Here is a 22,845-nt window from a genome sequence, read left to right as displayed (position 1 = left end):
GCATGAAGTCCAACTGAGTGGAATGTATGAAAATACAGCCATAAGTCATTACACCTAGACGGTATCATTTTCCGGTGTGGTATGCAAATATCTATTGGACTAAAGTTACGACAGTTGCGCTGGCAGACTCAAAATCAAGTGTAGTTACATAGTGCCGTAAATAATATTGCATAAACAAGGTGTGAAAAGTTTTTAGGGTTGTCCCTAAGGATACGCTAAATTTGGACTAAAGTCAGGATACCCTAAATTTGGGCTTGACAGACCTTGGAGCATGAGTTCTTTTAAAGACAATTAATCCAGATACATCGGATCATCTGGATTCCAGGGAAGCAGCCAGATCCTGCTACGTTTTGTGTTGATAATGTAGTCATCAACGAGATTTACTGTGGCGAAATGCAGAAAATGCGTGTTCAGTAAGATGAGTGCAAGAAGGATGCTGGCACTGTAGACTGGAATGGGGGTTGAAAGAATTCCTCTGGGTGAACAATAATGCTTCTTTATGGAGCAGTAAGGGTCTGGGAAACTGAATGACAGAGACACACATACATACAGAAAGAGTTTGCGAGAACAAAAGTGTGGAGGACAGAGGAAGAGAGCTCAGGCTGGTACAGTCCAAACAGGGCTGGCAGTGTGTCGAATGGTGTTGGGGTGGCGGTAAGAGTACGGTTGGGGGTTGATAACCTCGGACACATACACTCAAAAGGGCACCAAGGCCATCAGAAATGCCTAGCCTAGCCCTATTTAGCTTAACTCTCCCAGTTGATGGGGACGGTAGGCAGTGCTCTTCACAATTTGCTCAAACCCACCACATTCCCCAGATAAAGATGTAGGAACAATAGTAGCCACATTACCAACTAGTGGAAAAACGCACCCCCGTTGTTCTCGGAAATAGAAGACGAATAAAATGCAGACATTCAAAATCAGTTCAGCATTAACAAAGGTGCTGAAAGAGAGGATGTTTGGTCATCTTTGTAAAAGCACAGATACTAGTTTGGCTACTTCCACCCGAGCCATTGCTTATCTAATGTTTGTACAACGAGATGTTTGTTTAAGTATCATTGGCTGGCCAAGCCTGTGGTCTTGTCGAGAAGGGTTTTCCAGTAGAGTAAAAGTGCTATGCTAATTGACTGACATCATTGGGGTCTATTTAGGCCAGGGCTGTCCTAAAGGGCCAATGACCTGCAGAGTTTAGCTCCAATCTGATCTAAACACACCTCAGGTGTCAGAATTACTAGGAAGTTCCAGGCAAGTGTGCTGTGGCAGATTGGAGCTAAACTCTGCGGGACACTGGCCCTTCCGAAGCAGGATTAAACAACACTGATTTAGGTTGTTGACCTGCAAAAAAAAATTTATTCATTAATTTCAGGTCAAACTGGATCCCTGATAAATCTTGATGAAACCTTATCAGGCATTATTCTAGGAGTTCTTACAAAATGAGTGATAAAGTCAGTGGTTCTTTGGAATCAAAAATTATGCTAACTTAAAAAATTCTATGCTGCTTTAACCCGTTTCAACAATGGCCAGGGCAAGAGGGTCACATGACCCATGAGGGTTCTTCCAAGTCAATAATTAACCATTATCCAATCGGTGCCAGGATACACAGTTGGACAGACTGATCCTGATAAGAGGCAGCAACTGATGGACTACTCCAAGCTGTCGAAAAAACAGCAGCAATGGTGGCACTGATTTGGGGCAGATGTAAAACATTTGGCTTGTGTTATTCAGAGCAACACTTATGTAAATTCGAAGGCAGAAGTCCCTCGTCAACCTTTCCAATTCCCAGATCCACATATCTCTCTAAACACACTGGTTGTAAAAATTGTAGAAGGATTTTCTCCATGTAGGATGTTTAGGTGTTATGTCAAGCAGAGTTGAGAGAAGCAATTTTCAAGGTGGGCAAACATGGGAAAGTCCTGTGATATAAGCAGAAAAGGCTGCACACTCAAAAAAATGCTGGGTTAAGAACAACCATTGCTGGGTTATTTGGCAACCCAGTGCTGGGTAAATATTGGACAGAACACATGCTGGGTTATTTGGACCCAGCTGGTTGGGTTAAATATTTTATAATAAAATATAAGACAAAATGAATTTATTTGGGTGAATACAGTTTACAATATAACATTTTAACACGTTTAACAAGCATTTTAGAAATTAAAAAAATGTAAAATTTAAAAGTAACATTTTAATTCAAGTGTATTCAACCGTTCTTTTTAATCCCTTTTCAGCAAAATAGTGCTGATTCTAGTGCCGGTGTGTTGCCTAAATCTGAGTCGTTGATGGGCTGCTGTTCGGCAGGGGAACTGCGAGCCTTAGCATTTCACTCGTTACAGACTCCATAACCAAACAACACTAAGATTAGAGAACATATTTTATATTTTCAAAAATATAAATAAATTCAGTATTATAACGAATAAAATCAATTTATGTTATGCAAGGCAAAAGGCGTTTTCATCATGTTCAACGACATTTATTGACACATTTAGCTGACTGACATCTCGTCCCTGTATGTTGCGTTGAGAAAAATAATATGATTTACAGCACAGTAAAGACTTTATAGATTAAATAAAATGTATACAAACCTTTATTTCACTGAAGAAGTGCACCAGTTCGGCGGCGCTGAGAACCACTCTCTCCTGAATAGGACAAAAAAGCCCACACTCTGACTGTAACTCAACAGAGGGAGGGGGAGGGGTGTATAGTTTCAGCGGTCAGTGAGACTGACCCAGCCACTATCCCAACAGCTGGGTAACACAAAAACTACCCAGCACTGGAAAAAACAACCTAACATATGACCCAACAGGCTCAACCCAGCAGTTGTGTAGAAAAAAATAACCCAGCATTTTTTAGAATGTGGCTTTTTATTCAACATATGTAAATGACTAAGCAAAAGCACGTTAACGCAAATGTACTGAGGGAAGGGTTGTTGAATGCATCACTGTTCTAAGATTATGAACCGCCATTATGCATGCATGTAAAATAACAAGCCTGGTTGTAGTGTGTCACAGTTGGACATTATCTGACAAGTGTGTCCTTATTAGTACTCTGTTTTACAGTACTCAGTTGACAGCATTTCTGGCATGTTGTTGAAAAAATAATTTTGACTTGTCTCTCCTTTTTTTTTTTTTTTTTAAAAGGCAAGACCTGAGTTGAGGTCTCCCCAAAGTGAATAGGGCCAGGTTTTTTTTGCAAAGCAGAAATTTAAAGTTTATAATTTAAAAAAAACACTTACATTATTTCTTCTTTTAAAACTTGTGTATTATTTGAAAGTCATCTTCTGGCTATACTATTACATTGTAACAGTGCTTTTTACAAACATTATTTTAACTTTTACAAACTGACCCCATTCACTTCCATTTTAAATGTCTCAGTATAACCCAAATTTCTGCTTTTTAAAAGAAAATGAGGGACAAGTGGAAATAAATTTTTATGATAATCAACATTATGGCACAAATGCAGTTAACTGAGCTTAACATGTAATGAACCCAGAATATTCCTTTAAGGTTTTGAATGGCGAGTTATCTGTAAGCCGTGCATTCAAATCAATGCCTCCTTCTTAGTGCTCACCTCTCATGCATCTTTCCACATCTGGGTCTTTTTCTTTTCTTTTTTTTTCCACTTTTCTTTGCTCATAAAAGTGTCAAGACACTAGTCCAAAACCGAAACTGATCTCAGACCTGTCAATCTGGAATTTAAAGTGGTAGGCGGGGTTGAGAGCCATCCACTATTACCATAAACAGGGATGTTGTTGGTTGGTAAGCTGCATCAACCAGAGAACTGGTGGAACCTGCTGGGCCAGATACTGGGAGTCCTCCCAAGCATTTTCTCGCTCTTTTCCTTCATTCCTTTCCTCAATCGCCAAGCCAAATTTAACATCAATGAGCAGCTTCATTATATTGGGGTTGGCAGATATGAGAAAGATTAGATATCTGGGCAAGGGTTGGTACAGTCGGACAAAGGTTGTTGTGACTTTTCGGCATGATCTGTCTTGAAACCTGTCCATTTCAATTCTCATCTAATTATGACAGAATAAATGCGATTTCAAATCAAAATAGTCAAAATTATTAGTTATACCAGTAAAATGACTTGTATTTGCATAGAGCAGAGGGTAAAAAAACAAACAAATGAAAAGGGTAAACGTGAAGGCTGTTCACTTGTAAAAGAAGACCATAAATCTACATGCAATAACACTTTTTTGGGTCCCTCCCTTCAAGCAAGGGTGCAAAGGTTTCTTCATTTGCAGGTCTCTACACATGAGCATCTCCTATTGTACAGGGTTCAGTGATCAAGAGCTTTCTCACACATAAAGACCGTCAATCGAGGAAGAGCTTCAGCAAGAAGATTAGAAATCCATGCAACAGGACGAGCACATCTGAAATTCACAGATTCATAACTCACTATCCTTTTTCCTACGTCTGCACCCTGGGCACTTCTTTTTCCCATTTTGAGATTATTTGTGTGATATTGAGTGCCGTCATGCCTGTATGAATGTCAAAATACTGGGACTTTGGTATGAAGTCAACTGATAAAAAGGTGTAACAATACCACTCTTTTCTACAGTATCGTTAGTACAGTCCTTAGAAACCAGAAAAAACTGACCATTTACCTAATTTGTATCTGTTGCCTGCAATTAGTTTGTCATTTTTTATTATACAAAAAGAATACAATTATTTTATTTATGGTTAAAAATATATAATAACGTAACAAAAAAAACTTTTTGAAAATGCTTTTGAAAATCTTCGAAAGCATTTATCTCTTAATTGAGAAATACTCAATAAAAAGGCCATTGTTCTAATTAAATCTGTTAATTAAATAACAAATGCGTTCATTCACATTCTATGATATCGGTATCAAAAATTGTGAAATTTTGATACCAACGACTACTGTAAATGTGGTATAGTGATGCATGCCTGTAGTTTAAAGTTTAATACTCATCCTTACCAAATATTCCCCAAGCAGGCAAACAAGGGTCAGCTTCTCCATTAAAGAGGAACATCTCAGCTTCAGGTTCTCTACAATAAACAATTGTATAATGCAGGTATCTTTTGAGATAAGAAGAGATCTATAAAATCAATAGTTATTTCTGAAAGGCATTGGCAAATGCATTTGAAAAGATAGGGGATGGGGTAACGTGCATCCTACAGAATCAATGACATTGAACACAGTTTTCCCACTTTGATGTGTCATTCCTCCATTTGTATCTCTTTTGAAGACTTTGACAAGCTGACCAATCCAGGTTCTTCTCTACTGGCTGAAACTGTTAAAAACTTAATCAGCACACTGAAGTCAACCACCCTTCAAATACCAAAGTTACAAAAGCACCGAATTCATAATGAGATCCTACAAAAGATCCTTTGAGTTCTAAGAATGGCACCACCTGATTGTTTCAAATATAACCTTCTCTGGTTACACTTGTTTTGCCAAGTATCTAAGTATCTTTGAGAACCTTTCCGACACATTGTTTAGATTTCAAGCTTTGAGATCTAGCAGATGCAATGGAGTTCAAACAGAAGATCATCATATGGATAAAGACACAGGTGATTCATATGATTAAAATATTACAATGTTACATACGACAACAACATTTTCGAGCAAATCAACATAATCAATGTGTAGGTTGGCTTTGCTGAACTTCTACGGTGTCAGCTTTGGAACAATACGCCCTTTTTCTTTGCGAATCTACAAATCGGACAGGATTTATATGAATCGCACTTATTCAGTTAGCACAATGATTCTCTATGCATTGTATTATAAGCAGTTCAATTAGTTGCGACGAAACCATGTGTGTGGCTCAGTGTCAGTGTGAACTTTGACACAGTCAAGCAACCATGCAAGAGTTTCCTTTCGAAGTACATTTTAGTTTATGTACTGATTTCCCTCTTTTACATCAACTTACTGACAAAGTTATGGAAAAGAATTAGTTGGTCTCCAGAAGGCATTTAAAAACCAACCTTAGCCATATTGTGCATTTTGCTACATTAGCCACCGAGAGCTTTTCCGGGTCCCAGGGTTCCACCCAGAGCCATGGCAACAAGTGTCTCCTGGTGATGCCAGGCTTATGAGTTTTGTAGCATGCTCCTCTCCTGGGGACCGTCCGGTAGCTTGATGCAATTAATGAGCGAGCAAACCTTTGTTACCTTAGGGACCGATGGTGGCCGAACCATCTGCATGTAATCTATCAGTGACCTACATTATAATCCATCAGTGAGAACTTCTAAGCATCTTGTACAATCATACCTTTGGCTCCCAAATGCCTTGTGTTCCCAAGGTGTAAATCGGCAGTCTGACACAGTCTCCTTGGGGTAAGAGAACGGAGGGTTACAAAGTGAAAAGGTTTGATGACATTGGAGCAACCAAGTACAGCGGTCGTCCCTGTCAGCATAGCAGCCAGAGGATACCTGTTCATCCTACAGTCTCATGGTTATAGGCATACTTAGATTATAGCATGAACTATACTGATCCAGTATGAGGTTCCATCACAACCATGAGACAATGTTATGAAAGGAATTTCAGTGAATTTTACTGTATTGAGCATTCACTTGGTGAAGGTTGGCATGCTGCTTTGTGGCTGAAGCCAAGGGAAACAAAAAGGCTATTGAAGGAGAAATTAGATAATGTCCTCAGAAAGAAAGCATTCCAGAGATCCATGCCTCTGCCTTATACGTTCTCAAAAATTAACAGGCAACTAAACCAGTTCACACTGACTTGGTGAGATGTTCACCAAATGTTTCAAATGGACTAGAACAAATACAGCCTAAAATTTGATTTCTATTATATTAATAAGCCATTTCTACTTTTGTATTGAGACATATTTTAAAACATATCAAATGGAACAATTTCAGATCAGAGTTTGTAGTCAATCACGGAGGAAAATTAGCAAGGAAAATACAGTAGGTAGTTGGATGAAACATAAGAGGCCTTAGTGACATCAGTTGAATTGGTACATATTGGTACCATGTACTATTGGTACATTTCATGTACTGTATCATATTTTTTATTTTGGATATTTAATTGTAAAAAATAAAAGAAAGAAGCATGCACATTTACATTTTAAAAGCTTTTGCAACACTTATTTAGTCTTAAAAATAATAATAAACTGTTATAATACTGTTAAATGTTATCTTTAGCTAATCTCAAAATGAATATGCATTTTTTCACACTGTACAATATAATGTTGTGATGCCTAAATTTATGTTTAGCATTTATAATAATTGATTTTATTATTTCATTAGTAATCTATTAAGACAAAATATCAAATATAATAAATATAAAATTGAAATATCTGCAATTTATCAGCTATCTGCCATAACATGAACATAATTATGTATATAATTATGTAATAATTGTGTGTGTAATCAGTATCGGCACATCCCTAAAAGCAAGTCATTTTGATAAAAAAATTATGAAAAGAAATATAAATTAATAGCACAAGTTTAAAAAAATTTAAGATTGTTAATTTTGATTTGGAATGAAAAATCTGGACCAGTATTTTTCCTAATTATAAGTTCATCAAATTTTTCATATCTTCTTTAGTCCTAAGCATCGTAACATCTCTGTAAATGTTTTACAAATTAAACATTAAGCTTAACATAAAACCAATAATCCAATCTTAAGTCATAAATTCAAATGTGCATGTGTCAGAGCATTTGGGAGTGGGAATGTGGGTGTTACTTGAGATGGCACCATACGTGCTGTGAAAAACGTCTGCGTGATGTAAATAAAGGTGCTAAAGAAGCCTTTTTCCTTTCACCTCTGAGTTATGAACTGACGTGATGCCATGCTTTACAATACTGATCATTACGATCTTACCATTCTAGTTACAAGGTAACTAACAGCCACAAGGCCAGTTGTTTCATAAAGGACAATCAATATATCCATAACCCTAACAGCTATTTACCTAAACATTCATGCATCACTTCACTCATCCATTTATCTCGTTCTCCTCATTCAAATTCATGCTTGCTCAAGAAGTGGAACCGCCTGATACCATTTTGTCAGTACATCACTGACAACATGCCCATAACAGGTCATCGCCTTGTCATACCCTCACTACGAGTAAATGGACTACAGCCCCCGCATCTAGTTAACAGGTCCAGCTGGTTTCACCAGCGATCAATAAAAGACAAGAGCTTGGGCATTTGTTTTGCTGCCTGACTAAGGCCTTTTGAGTTTGTCCTTGCAATGTCATAACCAATAATACTACGAATACTTTCAAGTTTTCAAAGTTTATAGCAGGTCTAGCCAGATTTTTCAGAATTAAATAGGAATATGTGACTAATATCATGAGTCACTGGTGTTTCTGGGTGGGAACAAACAGCAATCAATGGACTCAAGATCTCAGGGAGGAGCTTGTTTGAAAATGAGTGCGTAATAAAAAACAATAAGCATGATAAAATTTTAACGAACTTTTGAAGATTGTGCCGGTTTAGGGCTATCTTCTCTTTGATAAATCTTTAACATTTAAAATGCTCTACCATGAAGATCAATAAAATCATAATGATTCAAACGTGAGGTGGAAACGCACAAGGCGTTTTTTTTTTGTATGTTTTTTTCAGGTCTTTCATTTTATGTTTTATCAAAGCTGCATTTATTTGATCAAAAACACAGTCAAAACTGTAATATTGTGAAATATTATTACAATTTAAAATAACTGTTTTCTATTTTAATATATTTTCAAATATAATTTATTCCTGTGATGCAAAGTGATGAAAATGTGAATTTTCAGCATGATTATTCCAGTCTTCAGTGTCACATGATCCTTCAGAAATCATTCTAATATACTGATTTGCTGCTCAAGAAACATTTCTGATTATTACCAATGTTGTTCTGTTTTTAAAAAAAAATTCTAAGATCTAAAGATGAAAATTTCCTTGTAAAAAATCCTTGTTTCTAAAATTTGCTTCTATTTTTGATATTTTGCAATGAAATATCATAAGATAAAAGCACTGAAAGAACTGGGACCAAAAGAAAAACATTTGCAATTAGCAACTCAATAACTAATGGGAATTTTATATTTAAATTTGTATGACATACTCTGATATCAGATATCAAAGGTCTCAAATATAATGCCATGAGACAAATACACATTCAATCTTTGAAAGAAATGTAGATATTTTGCATTGAATTAAATATATAACTTAAAAAAAATACTTAACCACTAGTAACTCGATAACATGGAGGTTTTTTTTAATTAGCTAGTTTGAAATCATTATTACTCATTAAAAAAAAGAATAAAATAATTTGTACTACAGCAGTATTTATCACCTGAGGATGTTAAAAAAATGCTTGTGAAACTATGTGGAAATATAGATTAGCCATGCCTCGGGCCAAGTCTTTGTGTTGAGTGGTGGGGATTCAAGTCCTCACACAACTACAAGGATCAGACTGTTTACACTGCAATCATAGCTGCTGAGAAATGACTTGTTTCAGGACGGGTGACTCAAAGCCTCAAAGTTAAATGCAGCATCCAATGTAGACCACAATTTGCAATGTGTCCAAAGAATTCAAATCCACACAATCCCAAAAATACACACCCATTCACTATATCACATACAAACCCACTCCTGCTTTACAACAAACATGCTAAATGATTACAGCAATGAGGGTTTAGAAATAATTATGTAATCTGTTCTTAAAAGCCTTTGGTTCAGAAATGCATGAGAATTATAAGTCCCAACACTTTTTGACAAATTAATTTGCATGACTTTTCTGGTCGTTAAGTGATTACTACATGAATCATTGAAAAAAATTTACATTGAAAAAATGTTCTTAGCAAAAATAGAACATTGTATTAAATGTAGTGTATATTCAGTGCCAAATATTGCCATGTTTTTTTTTTATTAATTAAATTTAAATTACATACATTTTCTTATAATTGTTTTCATTTTCATGTCTTTTCCAGGCCTGGAAATCACTATTCTATAATTCCATTTTCCTTTAATATGTTTTCCGGCAAGCATATTTACAGGCTTTTCGTGTAGAAAACCTGAAAGGTTGTACTATAATTAGTAGAATAAACATGCCGCTTCTTAGTAATCTGCTATAAAATGTGGAACTGAATAATTGTATACAGTGAATTTGGCATGAATTTATTATGAATAACTTGATAAAAATTGGAATTGGAACTCACAACAAATAACAATGCAACTTCTAATACTCCCTTATTTTATACACATATATAGTTGAAATGGTCCAAGATACCAGCAAATAAGTGAAGCTTGATTTCATTCAGAAACGAATATGGAATTGTGAAGTGACAATTAATTATAATGATACTTCATGTGAACCCTTTCATGTGAATGCTGACAGTACTCTATGAAACCTGAAGTGGTGTGGAAACTTTTCTGCTCAGCTATTGTGTTGTGGGTCAAGCCGGAGTATATGCCAATGCTTAGACAAGACAGACCGGTTTGATTGTCTTACACACACACACACACACACATTTACACCTTCTACATTCTGAAATATCCACCCTTCTTCTGGACTTTGAGCTTGTAGTCAGTACATGCCTCATATCAAGATGTTTATTACAGGCATAATGGCAATAAAAGCCTGACAATACCGAACAGTTTTGTTTATATGACTAGATATGTATAAAACTAACAATAAAATGAGAATAATACATAAAGCTGGAACTGGAAGGCGAGATACATGGTCCTTTCCCCGCTTTTTCCTTGGGGAGTGACAGAGGAGAGGCAAGCAGGGACAGAAGGCTTGTTTATCTAATAAGAGCCCTCAGTGGAATATCTACCTGCTGACACGACACACAAATATCACAACGATAATCTAGGCATTTCTTATGGAATGGTTTTCAAATATTAATAAAAAAAAAAAACTGCACAGGTAAAAAAACTGAAATAATAAAACTGACTTTGCTAACCGTTTATTTTTAAAGAATCGATTTGGTGACTCCTTTATGTCCTGATGAGTTGCGTCATCACGTGTGACATAACGGCGTGGCATGTGATTTGCTCTAAAATGTGCATATAAAAGTATGTAGCAAATATGACTTTTTATTAGTTTTTTCTTAAATAGGTTGTATTAATAATAATGTTTGTTGTAATTTATTTATTTTAATTTAATTTATTTATTGTAATTTTATCAGTCCCACCATTATAAAGTTGGTATGACGTTGGTTGGATGTTGGATATTCGACAAATATTCAGCCAGGAAAATGTTCACTAGATTCTTAGTGATTAATTATAATTGTAAAAAAGTGCTTTACTTGAAAAGTATTATAACATAGAACTGAACACAAAGTGTAGCTACGCATTTTAGCTCTAGCAGTGACTCGTTTGTGCTTAGGCCAGATAGGGACCGTCTACAAAGTACATGTGGAAGAAAAAAAAAAAAGATTAGATTTCCCATCTGATTTTTTTCAATTAAAAGGAATTTGGTGAATACACACACACAAACTCACTTACAGAATAATCCATTTAAATAAGTTATACTGTACACAAAATATGTCATTATTATTATTATAGCCTATTATTGCTACTAATACAATCTTTTCATAATTTAAAAAATAATCTTGAATCTAAAGGACGCAGTAGGCCTCTTCCTATGGCAAAAAAAGAATGTTTTTAAAAAAGGATGTTATTAAAAGCTAAACCATTATATAAAATAATTTAACGGCGTATGGTGTCTTACTGGTTCATAGGGAGTGTCTTTCTATAAAAAAACATTTTGATAGTGGTTTTTGTCTTGTTACAATTCCTAAGACAAGGCAAGTAACCTTTATTTCTTCAATTATGAAACAAGTGCAAATGCAGCTGTAAAGCACCTCTAAAAAGATAATAGAGTCATTATTTACTGTAAATCAATTTCATTCAATGTTAATTTAATGTTCAATAACAGTGTAATGTTGCAAAGTTCATCAGTTGGGAAACATGCTTAATTCAACAATAAAGCAGCATAAAGGACAACTGCGTCATCATTCAGCTCAGTTCTGTTCAGTTTTGAAATATGTACATTGAATAATACTGCAAAGTTAATCAATTTCCAAGCTTACTTCAGCTGTAAGTAGCTCTACAGAGTTCATCAATTATGGAACAAATCTGAATAAGCTATTATGCACCTTTACTGATATACTAAGCTACATATAAGAATCTTTTAAACTCCAGCCAAGCAAGCCCAAGGTAACAGTGGCACTGAAAAAAAGATGTTCTGATGTTGTTTTTAATGGGTGGGTGGAAAAAATATTTTTCAAATCTTTCGCATTCTCTCGCAAAACTTTTGCACTCTCCCGAGAAACTTTGCGTTCGCTCACAAAACATTTGTGCCCCCTCGCATTCTCTCGCAAAACCAGTGCAGTGGTTCATTCAGCTCCATACATTCGCAATGTAGTGGTACGTAGATTTTTATTTTGAACTTGGACTCAAGTATAAAGAAATACAGTCAGTTCTTAGTTCAAGGCACCATTTTGGGATATTCTGAAACGCTTAATGTGGCTTAATGTAATAAAACGGTAACATTGGAGGACCAAAAAGAGTTATGACACTCAAAGTTCAATGCAAAGGAGATATTTTCTTTTAAAGAAATCGTTGTTTAAGGACTACAAAAAAAGGCTGGTAGGGACTACAACAAGCTTCTTCCCGGGTTTGTGACATCACTAACCCCGATGTTTACACAACCCCTGTCCCCGGGAACATGCAACTACCTGTAATGGTAAGGGACCATGACATTTCCAGACAACGTGCACTAGGCGGTTAGCGAATCACAACACACTGGGCCAGCTAACCAATCTGAGCCCATTGCGTATTTCTGAAGGAGGGGCTTAGAACCAGGAACTCAACAGACTGTTCTGACGAGAACAGAAACAGCAGTGTAGAATAAAGGTAAAATATGTGAAACAAACACTTTTTTCTTTAAATCGAAGCATGAACATGTTACACTGCACCCCATAAACACAATCAAGCCTTCGAAAAAGCTGATCAACCACATCTTTAAGCTTTTTCTCCCCCATAGAAAACCATTATAAAGAAAACGCTTAAGGTAGGCCAATGGATGAAGTACGTTGATATAAAAAGACCAAATCTGGTATACAGGTATTAATAAAAGGCACAGGAAAGCAGATGAGCACTCTTTAGTCTTTATGAGGCTTTGCGAAAATGTTCACTAGATTCTTAGTGATTAATTATAATTGTAAAAAAGTGCTTTACTTGAAAAGTATTATAACATAGAACTGAACACAAAGTGTAGCTACGCATTTTAGCTCTAGCAGTGACTCGTTTGTGCTTAGGCCAGATAGGGACCGTCTACAAAGTACATGTGGAAGAAAAAAAAAAAAGATTAGATTTCCCATCTGATTTTTTTCAATTAAAAGGAATTTGGTGAATACACACACACAAACTCACTTACAGAATAATCCATTTAAATAAGTTATACTGTACACAAAATATGTCATTATTATTATTATAGCCTATTATTGCTACTAATACAATCTTTTCATAATTTAAAAAATAATCTTGAATCTAAAGGACGCAGTAGGCCTCTTCCTATGGCAAAAAAAGAATGTTTTTAAAAAAGGATGTTATTAAAAGCTAAACCATTATATAAAATAATTTAACGGCGTATGGTGTCTTACTGGTTCATAGGGAGTGTCTTTCTATAAAAAAACATTTTGATAGTGGTTTTTGTCTTGTTACAATTCCTAAGACAAGGCAAGTAACCTTTATTTCTTCAATTATGAAACAAGTGCAAATGCAGCTGTAAAGCACCTCTAAAAAGATAATAGAGTCATTATTTACTGTAAATCAATTTCATTCAATGTTAATTTAATGTTCAATAACAGTGTAATGTTGCAAAGTTCATCAGTTGGGAAACATGCTTAATTCAACAATAAAGCAGCATAAAGGACAACTGCGTCATCATTCAGCTCAGTTCTGTTCAGTTTTGAAATATGTACATTGAATAATACTGCAAAGTTAATCAATTTCCAAGCTTACTTCAGCTGTAAGTAGCTCTACAGAGTTCATCAATTATGGAACAAATCTGAATAAGCTATTATGCACCTTTACTGATATACTAAGCTACATATAAGAATCTTTTAAACTCCAGCCAAGCAAGCCCAAGGTAACAGTGGCACTGAAAAAAAGATGTTCTGATGTTGTTTTTAATGGGTGGGTGGAAAAAATATTTTTCAAATCTTTCGCATTCTCTCGCAAAACTTTTGCACTCTCCCGAGAAACTTTGCGTTCGCTCACAAAACATTTGTGCCCCCTCGCATTCTCTCGCAAAACCAGTGCAGTGGTTCATTCAGCTCCATACATTCGCAATGTAGTGGTACGTAGATTTTTATTTTGAACTTGGACTCAAGTATAAAGAAATACAGTCAGTTCTTAGTTCAAGGCACCATTTTGGGATATTCTGAAACGCTTAATGTGGCTTAATGTAATAAAACGGTAACATTGGAGGACCAAAAAGAGTTATGACACTCAAAGTTCAATGCAAAGGAGATATTTTCTTTTAAAGAAATCGCTGTTTAAGGACTACAAAAAAAGGCTGGTAGGGACTACAACAAGCTTCTTCCCGGGTTTGTGACATCACTAACCCCGATGTTTACACAACCCCTGTCCCCGGGAACATGCAACTACCTGTAATGGTAAGGGACCGTGACATTTCCAGACAACGTGCACTAGGCGGTTAGCGAATCACAACACACTGGGCCAGCTAACCAATCTGAGCCCATTGCGTATTTCTGAAGGAGGGGCTTAGAACCAGGAACTCAACAGACTGTTCTGACGAGAACAGAAACAGCAGTGTAGAATAAAGGTAAAATATGTGAAACAAACACTTTTTTCTTTAAATCGAAGCATGAACATGTTACACTGCACCCCATAAACACAATCAAGCCTTCGAAAAAGCTGATCAACCACATCTTTAAGCTTTTTCTCCCCCATAGAAAACCATTATAAAGAAAACGCTTAAGGTAGACGAGAACAGAAACAGCAGTGTAGAATAAAGGTAAAATATGTGAAACAAACACTTTTTTCTTTAAATCGAAGCATGAACATGTTACACTGCACCCCATAAACACAATCAAGCCTTCGAAAAAGCTGATCAACCACATCTTTAAGCTTTTTCTCCCCCATAGAAAACCATTATAAAGAAAACGCTTAAGGTAGGCCAATGGATGAAGTACGTTGATATAAAAAGACCAAATCTGGTATACAGGTATTAATAAAAGGCACAGGAAAGCAGATGAGCACTCTTTAGTCTTTATGAGGCTTTGCGAGATTTTTTCGCAATTGTTGCTTTCAATAACACGTTTTGTGCTATAGTTTTGTGAAAACAAACATTTAAAAAAAAATTATTTTAGGAACCAGTAACAACACACAGCATTTAAAGTTGAGTTAGAACACTAATTTGATTTCAGTTAATTTATGTATTCCTTTGAATATCAAGAGCATGCCTTGTGCTATAGTTCTGTGAATAAATCCAACCTTAAAATGTTGTTCTATATTCGAAAAATTAGTATATGTATTTTATACAAATTTATTAGCACATCTCAATATCACTGTTTTTGCATCGCTTATGATAGTAAAACCAACTGAAAGCAGTTTTTTAGGACCTAGTAATAGAACACACTATTTGAATTTGGGATTGAATTTGTAAAATGTAAATGTAAAACTTATTTTTCTTAATAACATTACTATTACCACTACTTTTATTCTTTCCAACATGTAACATTTGCGGTGTTTTTACCAGGCGAGATTGAGTATGTGTGTATGTTTCAAGGCTTTGTGTGTACAGTTTGATAGCCTTTTTTCAAGAATAAAGAATACGGCTGGAACAACTGAGCGTTTTTCCTCTTCGTTTTGTACATTGTAGACAGTCCCTTTCTGCTATTTTACATTACAAAATGTATAGGTTGCGATACAGCAAAGCAGATTGAAACACACATAAACTAGGCTACACGGTGTGTTCTCTTCTACATTTTAAAACAATTCGAACACAACCTGTTTTTTGTTGTTATCCTAAATCGTTACTGATCTATTGAAGTGTTTCGAAGCTGAATCTGTGACAAATGTCAAACGTCCAACCAAATTTATATGGGTTTTAGAACCATTTCCATTTACTACATAATACTAAAATTATTTTCCATCACCCAGTCGCAGCAAACAAGTTTTCATGTTTTAATAACATGCGATTTACAACACTAGTTCCGATTCGTATTTAAGTGAGCATGCACTTGAGTCGCAAACATGTGTACAGAGTTTTATTTCTCGATTCAGTGAGTCGGTGAGTGATCGATTCAGTTCGAATCGTGAACGAACTCCACAGATTTATTAAAAAGATCCAACACAAATAAAGGTTTAGATTTCCATTTCGAATCTGACATAGCTATTTAAACCCCTTTACGGACCAAACTGCTTTCTTAAATCACTTTCTGGCTCTCTTTGTTTGGAGTAACATAGTTCCTGAACCAAAGACTGACATCTTAAGATATGACCTCTCGTAGAGCTAAACTTCCTCAAAATAGTGCGTGTGACTAATTGAGTGACTTTCTGTTGCTATTTCGTGACTTACGTCCGTATCTTCATCTATGCTGTCTCTGTCGAGTTCACCAATGTAGTACTGCTCCATCCACCTCCGGGCGTTCTCCGAGTGCCGGTGTGGGGGTCCTTCGATCTCCCGGCTGACATCCTTGCCAGAGCGGCGGAGAATGAGCGCCTCTCCTCCCGGGTGCATCCGGAGGAACCCCGTCACATCGTAGACGCGCGTCCCTAACAACACCCAGCACGAATCCTTGGTGCAATGTTTGGATACCTCCTTTTCGGAAAAAAAGCGAGGGGACACCGAAGGCGACATTTTATTATTCATTTAGGGGTGTCCACAAGGTGATAAGAGAACGGTAGGCACACGCAGGTGGGACCCCCACTGACTTTCTTCAGCGCTCGTGGACTACAACTACTGACTTTCGACTTCGAGTCCGAGCAGAGTTCAACTTCATACCCAGCCTGCTCATTAAGCATCTCATGAATAATTCATGACGCAGTCACTGCTGACCCGAGCACCTGTTGCGCGTGCCGACTGCAAGCGCGTGCAAAAAGATGTACATGCTGTGTTTGTGTCGTTTTTCTAGTTTATAATTCACACAAAAAGTCATTTTATGTTTTATTTTCTAAAAAAAAATGACACTAATGCTAAAAGTGAACTCGTCACGTAAACTGTCGATACTTGCTCAGTGTGTTTCCTCCTTGTGGGCGTAGTTGGTGTCAGAACCCTGGCGCTGTGTTTGCACACAGGGCGCGACTCAAACAGGCTGTCAGTAGCGTTTTATGGCACTGTGAGACCTGACTCGATCAGTGCGATTTTTTTAGGTTTTCATTTAACTTAAGACGCAGATAACCCGCCTTGGACTAAAAATGGAAAAAAAAAAGCGCTGCTGGTTTCCCATACTGGATGTTTTTAAATAGCAGGGCTGTTTTATAATTAGATTTCTAATTTCCTGTACTTGATATTGATGTAATGTGGAATATAAATGAGATTGAATGCCTTTTAAATATGATTGTTTATTTTTGAGGTTTACTTCACCTGCGCAACACACACTTACGAGCAGTTGAACAAACAAACAGAAATATAAAACAAATAATAATAATAATAATAAAACAGACAGAACTGAGTATAGATGTTTTAAAGGAAATTAACATAAGCATAAAACAGTGAATGATTAATGAAAGTTAGTTTGGTCACTGTTCTACTCAAGATTTTGTTTTTAAAAAATTTAGTATGAATAATCTAAAATCTTTTATAACCTAGTTTTTGCCTTTTACCATCACAGCACCATGTAAAATCTAAAATTACAAATAACAATAAAGGAATTTCCCCACTATACTTTTAATGTCTATTTAATTCTTCCAGTGTTGAGTTTTTTTGTTGTTGTTTTTTAGGGCATCACAGTTTCGTCTCAAGGTGGCAGTATCGCTAAGTAAATGTTTAACGTTTTCCACGTTTTTACAGAAAATACATTAATTTACTAGAAAATCTTACATATATTTAATCTAATATTGTATGTAAAGCAAGCTTAAATAGTACTAAAATTACCCAAATTATAAATCCAATTATAATAGGCTAATATTTGGAATCAGAAGTTCTTGTGTTTGATCAATTACACAAGTATTGATAGTCAGAGTAAGGTAGGGCAATATCAGTTATGATAGTCAATGTACTGTAAACTATGATGAAGGGTGACTTAATAAAGGGAGGAGCAAGGAAACAGGAAGAACTTTTAGTGGCTGTTGAAATTTGCACTGAGTGGTTACTAAGAGATTTCTTACAGCTCCATATATGACACTGAACCATACAAATTTACAGCTTGGGAGAAGATAAAGAGAGGAGGAGAGTTCAGAGAGCTCTGCTCCATATCGCATGATCAAATAATGTCAAAAGTAACACCAAAATATAAAATAATAATATCTATTCCAAACTTTTTTCTATCTATTGAATTTATTTAAGATTATGGTAGGGTTGGAAATATTATCATGATCATTTCTGCATAGGCCTAACTCAACAATACTTTTCACTCACACATCTTGAAGGTTGCAGATCTAGCCAAACGTTTGTTTGATTACTTGAATTTGCTGGTAAAGCTGGTAAGGCCTGTCTGGAGGTTTTTGAAGGCGATGTTTGGTTTTCACAAAACTACTGACAGTTAAACAAGGCAAAAAAGCTGTGGCTGTCCAAGTGTGCCTGCAAACGTATGACAGCACAGATGTGATGGTGTCATTTTAGATGATGAACTGAGTTTTACGTCTTGCTAATACTGTCTAAGACATCGCTTCTCATTTTCACTGGTGGATGCTAAGAAATTGATTCATTACTTCCGAGTCCACATTACTGTTTTAGTTCATTTAAAATGGTTACCATGTAAGTAGGATTAATTTTAAGGTTCTTTTACTGGGTTTTAAAGTACTGAATGCACTAATACTAATGCATTTTTGACTTGTCTGTTCAAATGTGATCCAAATCATTGTATTAAATCTTTTCATTTATTTATTTACACGATGCAACGTAAAAAAAAAAAATCATCATCATCAAAATATCATACTTTTATTTATTAGCTTTTTTAACCATCTGTCAAAATGTGATCGTAATCTACTAATAAGTAGTTTTCATTCTTTTATTTATTTCCTTACTTACTTCATGCAAAGTATCACGCTGTAAGCTGGTGAACCTATTTTTCCAAAAGACATTAATTCCTAAAAAATAAAAAAGGCAATTAAAATTAGACAAGCTCAGAATATTCACATTTAAAAACTGTAGATCTTTTAGTTTCTGATTAATATAGGCCTGCTTTATGCCACTGTATTTCATTTTTATTTTCTGTTTCAATTTCTGAAAGTAAAGTGATTTATTGATTAATTGATTTTATTATTATTATTAAGTTGGCTTGAAAAAGCTCTATAATACTATTTCTAAGCTATTGAGACTCATTCAAACTCTATCTATTTAAAAGGGTTTTAATCTATCTATTAAAAACTAGTAAATTAAAACTTAACTATTTCAAACTGAAAAACTTTAAAATTCAAGCTTTTAAAACTACTTCAGACTTTCTGGCAACCCTAAAGTTTGTAGTTAATATTTTTGTTGTGTTCTTTTTTAAAGTTTTATAAACTGCATTTATATGAAAGATGCTACTATACATACATTTATTTGTGTCCCAAAGATGAACGCCATTCATTCATCAACCCCTAATCATTTTCATGTTTTTATCAAATTCTCTTTCATTCAAATACCCATCTATGAGCTAAACCCAAATAAACACACACGTAACCCATGACCCGTTGTCATGGTATAGAAGCGTCATTGTCAGTAAAGCATGAGCTGCTTTAATTTATGTTTGTAGGCGACACAAAGCTTTTCTCCCAGGAGCACGTCAACCAATTAATAGCATGCATTGTTCTTAGAATGCTCCTTTGTTCTCTCCTACGGGATTCTAAATTTACCCACCAGAGACTAAAGGTAGCGTGATAATTAACTGCATGTCACTGCTGCCGAGGTCCTGAAACGCGAGACACCCTCTGCCCATTGTTGTGTCCAGTTTAAAGCAGTGGCGGAGTGACATCACTTGGTGATGTCAGGTTCAGAGGGAGGAACTGGACCGCAGGAACCCTGTGATTGGTCACATCATGAGGCACCTGGGAAGACAGCGGGTATAAGGGATGAATGCTCGGTCAAGGCAGGCAAAATTTTACACATAATTCTGCAGCATCCCTTGGACGCCCTGAACTGAGTTGGTTACCATGGCAACTGTTGTACCGGTGAGTATATGGAGATTAAGAGTGCTTTTTTGTATTGTAGATGAATTGATGATTATTCACTTTTAAGAATTTAAGATGACTTCACACATGGCTGGAGTTCAATAGCAGATGGTCCAAACAGAAGAAACATCTTCTTGTGCTGCACTCCTGAAATTATTTTGGTGAAATTTGGAAGACAGATTTTGATTTTAGATTAATTTAAAAGATGTCTTGGTGCTTTCACACCTGCATTGTAATAATTTTAATCCCTGTTTCGGAACAAAGGGATTTTTTTTTTTTTTTTGCTATTGATTACATAGTGTCTTTGGTGGTGATACTAGTGAAATAAAATACATGCCTTGGATCACTTAACATGATGAATCTTATTCTCAGTTCAGTTAGTTTGAGCTTTCTTTGTTCTAGACTGGGTCATGTTCTGTCAGTGCTATTGGTGTGGATGTATCATGTCTGTGCTCTGGGCCGATCAAGTGTCAAGTAAAACAATCTGTGTGTCTTCAAGCTTGTTGTATAGAGTCTCTGTGTGTGTGTGTGTGCGTGTGTGTCATGGCTTTGGTTTCTTAGGATGTAGTTAATTAATCGTGTTCTTGGGTTGAAACCAGTAGCTTGGTGAAAGATTTGTTATCAACTGGTTGATTGATATAAAAGATCTCCAAATCTTGATTTCAAGCAAAACAATTCTATATCCTTGTTCTTGTTTTTCTTTCAGTGTGCGTCCTGCTATGGCAGCAGCAGTGTTCAGCTCTTTGGGAGGGGGCCTGGTGGTGATTACATGTCCCTTTTCAGTTACAGAGGGCCCAGAGGGGCCCCTCGCCCACGTCTGGCCTGCCACTGTGCTCTGGGCTGATCAAGTGTCAAGTAAAACAATCTGTGTGTCTTCAAGCTTGTTGTATAGAGTCTCTGTGTGTGTGTGTGTGTGTGTGTGTGTGTGCGTGTGTGTCATGGCTTTGGTTTCTTAGGATGTAGTTAATTAATCGTGTTCTTGGGTTGAAACCAGTAGCTTGGTGAAAGATTTGTTATCAACTGGTTGATTGATATAAAAGGTCTCCAAATCTTGATTTCAAGCAAAACAATTCTATATCCTTGTTCTTGTTTTTCTTTCAGTGTGCGTCCTGCTATGGCAGCAGCAGTGTTCAGCTCTTTGGGAGGGGGCCTGGTGGTGATTACATGTCCCTTTTCAGTTACAGAGGGCCCAGAGGGGCCCCTCGCCCACGTCTGGCCTGCCACGCTCCGAAGATGACACTGCGTCAGATTTGTCGCATGTTGCGTATAATGCGCCAGCTGCGCAATAAAGAGGCAGCAGCAGCAGCAGCTGCAGCCGCCAGGTGAGGCTTACATTCCCAAATACTCATAATAAAAGGGTCTATTAAATAAAAAGAAAATCTAAATTCTATTATCTTCTTGTAGTTCTAAACCCATGTGACTTTTTCATCTGTGGAAGACAAAAAAATTGTTAGCATAACTTCCACAAATATAATAGAGATATTAATAAATATTAATATCTCCCTTTTTTGCAAATTAATGAAAAATAAAATTGGTGAAAAATATAAATATTTAGTATTTAATTTAGTAATCAGATACTAAGTTTAATTCTTAATGTTTTATTTTATTTTATATATTATTTTATTTTGTTTTATTTTATGAGTCTTTGAATCGTTCGTTCAAAACACTGATTAATTCAATAAAAAACATGTCTTTATGAATGAGTCGTTGAATCCTTTACTCAACTGATTAGATTCACAAATGAAACATATAATATATATACTTAATAATTAATTTAATTTAATTAATTTGTTGTTCACACATAATTTGCCAGTTACTTTGTCTATTTTTGATTCGCCTGTGAAAATAGTTCCAAACAAAGCCACTGCAGGTAATAGTTGTACGTTTCCAAACAATACACATCAGTGCAGAACAGATTATTCATTGTTTTAGAACAAATCGGTTAATTGAGTGATTCAATGACGTTCATAAAGACGTTTCACTCCTCACTTTAGGAGCAACTAATCGGTTGAGTAAATGATACAATGACTCATTCATAAAGATGCGTTTCGTTCCTGAATGATTTGGTGTTTTGAACAAATGAATTATTCAAAGACTCAAAAACAGCTATTGGCATAACTTGCAGACTGACCGTCTGAATGGAACATGCACAGACAACACAGTGGAGTGATGAAAATACTGAAATGTCCCACTGCTGTTTGTACTCATCAGGAACTGTTGTATAGATTAAAATAAATGAATCAACTGATTGTTATTTTAGATTTTTACTTTCTGTGTTTCTGATTAACAGAAAAGCCTCTCCTCCCAGCTCACCAATGATCAAATCGGAAAAGCGTTGCTTACCTGCCTGCTTTCGGCGCAGACGTAGTAACAATATCAAAAAAGTGAGTTAAGCATCCAGCATCTCCAAAACCTCCCAACAACTTCAGCCCTGTGGGAGTTTACTAACTAATGGAGCCAGTCCTTACTCTACACAGAAGAGTTAAAGTGAGGGACCAAGGCATCGCTCTACAATCTTGTTGAATTCTTTTGTTGGGAGGATTTAACATGCAACAAATCTGGTTTGAATTGGAAAGAAGCAGAT

At 36.0% G+C, this 22,845-nt stretch overlaps 1 protein-coding gene across 1 annotated transcript in view; it reads right to left on the bottom strand.

Moving 5' to 3' along the window:
• fa2h (fatty acid 2-hydroxylase) overlaps positions 1-16,903 on the bottom strand; it is a 29,141-nt gene extending 12,238 nt beyond the window's left edge. Inside the window, exon 1 of the mRNA XM_016277541.1 lies at positions 16,528-16,903. Within this exon, the coding sequence (XP_016133027.1) occupies positions 16,528-16,821 (294 nt within the window). The 5' untranslated portion in view covers positions 16,822-16,903. The remainder of the gene's footprint in view (positions 1-16,527) is intronic.
• Between the last annotated feature and the right edge of the window lie 5,942 nt (positions 16,904-22,845).

Source organism: Sinocyclocheilus grahami, unplaced genomic scaffold, assembly GCF_001515645.1.
Source record: "Sinocyclocheilus grahami isolate Dianchi unplaced genomic scaffold, SAMN03320097.WGS_v1.1 scaffold113.1, whole genome shotgun sequence".
NCBI classification, from domain to species: domain Eukaryota; kingdom Metazoa; phylum Chordata; class Actinopteri; order Cypriniformes; family Cyprinidae; genus Sinocyclocheilus; species Sinocyclocheilus grahami.
Note: the sequence above shows the minus strand (reverse complement) of the source record. Positions and strands in the feature narration are given on the sequence as shown.